Below are 6,419 nucleotides of genomic sequence, written 5' to 3'. Positions count from 1 at the left end.
TCAGCGTGCTATTTAATCAGCCTTGTCTCCAGGGAAGCTCAGTCCTTGAACATCAAAGCAACATGCATATTCAACAGAGAATCTGTCCTGCAGTGCAGAGCTGCTGGCTTTAAATAAGAGCAGGAAAACCCGAGCTGCAGAGGTGCAGTGGGCATGGTCCACTAATCCCAGTCTCATTCCCCTGCCTTCTCTCTGTCCGGTTGGAAATGCCTTTTCCCATTTGCGTTACAGATACGCCTGAAACGGCAGAGCCTGCAGCTCTGCTCTGGAACTGCCCTAAATGCAAACAGAGAAGTCGTCCAGCGGCCACCCCTGCTCGCCCTGGCGGTCGGGCCCTGGGCATACTCACCAAAGAGCCGCAGGACACCGAGGAGGAGGAAGAGGCACTTCATTTTGCAGCAGGCTGCCAGCCTTTGCCTCCACAGTCCTTGCCTGGCCGGACCTTGGACCCTTCCCAGGGGCACGTGATGGGCTCAGCCTGGAGGAGGCTGTAGGGAGAAGAAAGTAAACCAGTACAGGAGAGGCAGGTTCCTCCCAGCACGAACCCGAGCCTTGCTCAGTCCCAAAGCCGGTTTGCTCTCACAGCTGCTCCTTTTCCAAGCTCCCTACTTGCTCAGCATCCATGGGGAGCCTGGGAGAGCTGCTGAGGAACAAGGTGGGGAGCCGAGAGCGGTGGTCCCCCCAGCTCGGCTCACTGGGCCTCGCCATCCATCCCCCTCCACCCATCTGGGTCCTGCTAAAGGGTGGGGAGCGCGAAGGCACCATGGGCACATCCCACGCCGCTATTCCCTGCGGAACGCCGGCTACCTTGTAATTACTAATAATGGGCTCAATGTATTTTCAATTAGCTCACTTGGAAGAGAGCAGCTCCCAGCGACGACTTGTAATTGTACTTTGGCCACCAGCTGATTTGCTCATTACCCGGCACGCGCCGCGGCAGCTCCGGCACGGCCCCACGCTGCTTTTGTTGAGGCTGCCGAGGGTCGAAGGGGGCAGCTGGTGGCGGCACCAGCACACGTGGCTGCAGGAGGAGGAAGAGGAGGAGGAAGGACCCCATCATGCCTGTCCTCTGCCCCAGCGTGGAGCAATGCTACATGCAGGTCCAGGCCTGTGCCGTTACAAGGTTGGGAAAAGGATGGGAGGAGAGCAGTGACAGCCTGGGAAGGGGACAGCATGGGGATGGTGACAGAGGCCTGTGCCATGGGGAGAGCTGGGGGGCTCAGCACCCCTCCGCTGATGCTGGCACAAGCAGGGCAAGGGCAGAAGATTTGTGAATGCGGGGATTTACAGGAGCTCAGGAGAAGACTGAGGAGTGCTTGGAAGGGACGTCGGTGGAGGGGTCACAAACCACAAGAAGCTCTGACCTGACACCAGTGAGGATGTAGGAGTGCAGGGCGGGGAACAGGCCGTGCCCATCCCACCCTTCACGCTCCCACAACTTCCCAGCAAGCAGACCAGGACAGGGGGAGTGGGGACCAGGGACCCATCACTCTTTGGAATTCTCTCCCCAAACCTTAACCCACTTGGTGCCATTTCCCACCTCTGCTGCAAGCACAGGAATGAGAAGAGCAGTGGGGGGTCCTGCCCGCAGGGTGCCCCGGCGCAGCCCTGGGCAATGTGACAGAAGATGGAGGTGCCTCTGCCTGGAGCTCTGTCCCCACCGGCCTCGTGAGCATGGCCCACGAATTGCCAAGAGAAAAAGCTCCTGAGCAGCAGCTCTCAGCCTGGGCATCAGCCAGAACACAGTCAGCGCTTTCTGCGCAGGGAGCTGGATGCTGAGAGATGTCCTCAAGGTGAAAGGCTCCCGCGCTCTCATTAACACTTGCAAATCTCTCCCGGGGGACTCCTAGAGTGAATGCTGGCTGCAGTGAAATCTTCTGTATTTTAATAGAGAGGGAAAAAATATAAATCATGGATACTCAGCAATAACAGCTTGGAGAAAGGACTGCAGCGTGCAAAGGGCAGGGTGCACGCTTGTCTGCGGCCTCAGCATCCCTCAGCATAGCTGGAGCTTGTGGGAAGGGAGAAACCGCTCATGGGATCCTGTACAGCGAGAGATGCCATGGGCCCCGAAACCCTATGTTTCAGGGGGTGCTCCACACCCTTATTTTCACTCTTCATGCTCTGAAGCCACTGCTTTTGGGCGCTACTTATTTCAGCTGCTTGGCAGCTCTGGTCCTACCAGATTTGATTTTAAGTGAGCCAGGATTTATCTGACAAGCAGGCAGAGGTCTAAAATACCCCATCTGCTCCACATTCATCAAAAGGCCTGTGAAATCCTGCCCGTGGACAGGCAGTCCCCGCTCCCCCCACGCTAGCCTTAGGGTAGGACAGGGCAGGGCAATTGCAGAAATCCCAGCAAAACCTGCGTTACTGGGGACAGCTGCTCACTGCAGCATCACTGCTGGGAGCGAGGGGACAGAATAACCCAGCCCTGGCTGCAGGTCTCCCCCTGGGGCCAGAGCACGCTCTGCTCCCACCCAGCTTTTGTCACTGCTGCTGCCCCAAGATTCTGCTGCGCCCCAGGACTGGGCAGGCACAACAGAAGCCTGCACGGGAGTGAGATTTGGATCAGGCCGTTACAGAGAGAGAGAAAGAAGAGAGAGAAGCAAAGATGAAAGGAAGGAGAAACCAGTCCCCAGAAATGAAAGCAGCTGCCCTAAAGCAGAGATCAGCACATTTTAGTCCTTGCCCCAGCCCACCCTGCTGCTCTCCAGCCCGCTCCCAGGGCTGGTGGCCCGCCATGCCCCTGGGGAGGGCGAGCACATCGCTGCCGCAAAGGGGGAAAACAGCACAAGGCGGATGCTTGACCTTCTCAGCACTAAGTTATAAACTGGTATCATAGCCAGAAATACCCTTAGCCAGTCAGCAAAGCTGCATCCTAAAGCCCATCAGGGACATCCAGCACCTCACTGAACCTCCCTCTTGTACAACTGCATCTCTTCTCGCCACTTAGAACGGTGGTAGCCTGCAACATAAGGGACTTCCCCCGTGCAAGCCCTCAGCCCCAGCACTTTGCAGCTGGAAAGGGAGCCCACTGCTGAGCATGAAGTGGTGATGGTTGTGAGCACCGGTCCCTGGGGCGAGTGATGGTCCTCAACACCGCACGCTCCCTGCAGCCCCCCAAACAGCTAAGCCACAATAGCACAGTTCCCAGAAAGTCATTAAGCACATGGAAAAATTATTCTGTGGTATCTGTTTTAGGCCCTGTGGCTTCAAACAGAGGGGAGAGGGCAGAAGCAAGCCAAAACCATCTGGCTCCAACCCCCCTGGTGCTGAAGCTGCCTCCCTGTGGGTGCATTGCTCTGGGGGCATGCTGACAGGCCAGGCTGTACCCAGGCACACACCCTTTGCCAGTCTCCTTGGCACGGTGCGTCATTGCTTAAGGTTTGGACATGAAACTAATCCTAAATAACTGGGGAGAAGCACCCTGCCCAGCGGCAGCCCCTCTAGCTGTTGCATCTCGCGCCTGCCCTCAGAGCAGGCAGCCCCCAGCGGTGAGCCAATGGAGCAGAACAAGAATCCCACATGGAATTTCCTTTCACGTAAGAAAACGTCAAAGTCTCGGGTGCAGCAGCACAATCTGTATTGCCAGGACCAATGCCTGCTGGCAGAGGAGCCATGTGCCCACCTGGGAGAGGCACGGCACCATGTCGGGGCCAGTCAGGAGCTAAAGCTGAATATTCAGTAAACCCATGGGGACAAACCCTCTTTGGAACCCTGCACCAGCTCAGCAAGAGGAACTCACCTGGTGCTTACAGGCCTCCAGCAGCCACAGGATCCGCTTCCCCTAGGAGCAGCAAGGCAGGAGAAGCCACCGGAGGGGAACACATTCGATCTCAGAGCTATTTAGAAGCCATGCTCTGACTCGCTGCTTATCTCATGGTCCAAAGCAGGAGAACAAGGGCTTCATGCCGGGGGCGGCTGCAAGCAGCAGCTATGGAGCTACATCTGTGTGGACACAGGGATCTGAGCAACCAGGCTTGTTCCTCAACTCCTGAGCCCACACCCCGCCAGACACTTTAACCAGCCTCCTTCATCCAGCCCCCACACTCGGGTAAGATTTCTTTTTATCCTGGGAGGACCGGGAGCTGCTCAGCAGCCTCCGCTCTCTACCCATGGGACACCTGCTCCAGGGCCAGCGGCTGGGGATGGGCTCGCACCTCGTCTGCGCTCCCGCTGGCCGATGGCACAGGGTATGCAGAGATGGATGCCATTTCTACCAGCCAGCACTGATCCAAATAATCTTCTCTGCATGAGCTTCTGTGTTGGCACAAAGCAGCCGTCGAGTGTCCATAGCAATGTCTGCAAACAACTCCTGCCTCTAATCAGCACAACGATGCTGTCAAAACACGCATTTCCACCAGATGCAACCAGTACTGCAAGCTGTGGCCAAACAGCGCTTAGCCCAATTTGCCGCCTGTGGGGTAGAAGTCAGGCCCCAGGGGCTCTTCCATGTTTGCCAGCCCGGCTGGTGGGAATTGAGCCCTCCCTGTTATCTGCCAGGGACCGTACCCTGTTCTCGGGAGCATACAGGACACATGAGAGCATGCATCGGGTCCAGCGTTCGCCACTGCCAGAGCCAGCTCCAGTGGCCACCCCGAAGGAGCAGAGAGCTGGGTGGGCTGCTCACCTTCCTCGCAAAGGGGGGCAGAGGAAGACACTCAAGTTATCACCTCTCTTGGCCAAAGAAGGACAAGCCAGATGTGTTACTCGATGGTGACAGCCTCTGGGCTCAACCCAGGCGGGCAGGAAGGAACCATGCAACTGACTCATGGAAAACCGGCTGTGGGGAAGGATGGGGGAAAATCACCTCTTCCGCCACTTGTTTTGACCACCAGATATTTCCCCCTTCCTCAGACAATTCCAGGGCTCGGTCACACCAAAGCAGGCTACCCCAGAGAGCAGGAGATAGGCCCATCTGTAGGACCAAGTCAGAGGTTTTGAAAATGCTTCTCCTTACCAGACAGCAAGCAAACCCAAGGCTTGAAACACAGGAAAGCTTCCAAAAAAATGTAAAAAAATGTCCCTGTGATTCTTGCAAGAGATGGCCCCAGCAGCAGGTCCAGGCTTGGGCAACGTACGTGTCTGCACAGCACCCTCTGTAGACCAAGAACGCTCCTCACCCTGCGCTCCCGGAGCTGGCATTCCGCTCCCATCGCCCTCAGTAACATATCGCCCGCTGGGGGAAAGCAAGCTGCAAAGCTGCCAGCTGCCTTCTGCGACCTGCCGTGAAGAAGAAACCTTCCATAAAGACTCATCTTGCCAGGAATGGTACCGTGTATCATTTCAATTATGATTCATTGCTGGGGGAGGAGGAGGAGCAGGGATGCGAGGAGAGAATCGGTGCTTGCCTTCACGTTTAAAGCAATTTGTTTCCTCTCCATCTATCCTGCTGCACTGTAATGACACGAGCATCACGTCTGAGCAGCACCAAACAAAAAAATTTGGAAGGAGGAGCAGCTCTGCAGGTAGCAAAGGCTGCTCTTCCTTACAAGGGCTGTGCTTGAAGGTAACCCGCTTCGTTAAGATGACAAGGAAGTTCAGAGTCTTCCACGCCCCACCACGAGGGATGTGAAGAGCTTTAGGCAGCGCAGCCTCGAGTGCCAGCCGTGGGAGTGCAAGTGATGAGCAGGGCAGGGGATGCCGGAGCACCCAGAGCCACTTACCAGCAACAGAAGCAGAAGGGAACATCCACCTCAGCACCTCCTGCGCACACCGAGGACGGCATTTCTTGGCCGCCCATCCCTGTCGCCATGCCCTTCCTGCATCTGCCTTTCCTCTGGCATCACCATTTTACCAAGAACAGGCATCAGCCACCCAGCACGTTCAGACTGCCGGCTGCCAACGCCGGTGTCGGCTGGCCGGGCTGCACTCACGTTCGGGAGCCGGCAGCACGGCGGCGGCTTTTACCAAGACACCGCAGCCTTGCCTCCGAGCACAGGCGAGACATTCCTGCATTGCTAAACCCAGGATTACCCCTCCAGTGATGTGAAAGAGGGGAAACGGGAATTTCAGTAAGAAAGGGGTGGGAGGGAAGAAGAAACAGAAGGACAGACTGATCAGTGTAGGGCTCGGCAGAAGTGACGTGCTCCATACACCACCATGGGGCATCAGGGCTCTCATCACCTGGCCGAGGCTGAAATGCAGTGGAAATACCATTGCTTCGCTCCGCTCACAACAGCGTGCTGCTCTTACAGACGGCACCGTGTTCCATGATTTTGAGTGCACACCTGAAATGCATTTCTGAGTTGAGAAGAGTCACTAAAAAAAAAAAATAAAATAAATCTACATTTTCAGACATCCAAGCCACACTCCGTCTCTCCCTTTCCCACAGCTCTTTGGGAAAGCAGCCTTACCACCAACGCACGAAAGCCATTTCAATTATTTCTACTCTATTTGCGCAAGGACTCTTGACA

At 56.2% G+C, this 6,419-nt stretch overlaps 1 protein-coding gene across 1 annotated transcript in view; it reads right to left on the bottom strand.

The window, feature by feature from the left end:
• AMN (amnion associated transmembrane protein) overlaps positions 1-392 on the bottom strand; it is a 23,687-nt gene extending 23,295 nt beyond the window's left edge. Inside the window, exon 1 of the mRNA XM_009636873.1 lies at positions 350-392. Within this exon, the coding sequence (XP_009635168.1) occupies positions 350-392 (43 nt within the window). The remainder of the gene's footprint in view (positions 1-349) is intronic.
• Positions 393-6,419: the final 6,027 nt, after the last annotated feature.

Source organism: Egretta garzetta, unplaced genomic scaffold (assembly GCF_000687185.1).
Source record: "Egretta garzetta isolate BGI_Z169 unplaced genomic scaffold, ASM68718v1 scaffold374, whole genome shotgun sequence".
NCBI lineage: Eukaryota > Metazoa > Chordata > Aves > Pelecaniformes > Ardeidae > Egretta > Egretta garzetta.
Note: the sequence above shows the minus strand (reverse complement) of the source record. Positions and strands in the feature narration are given on the sequence as shown.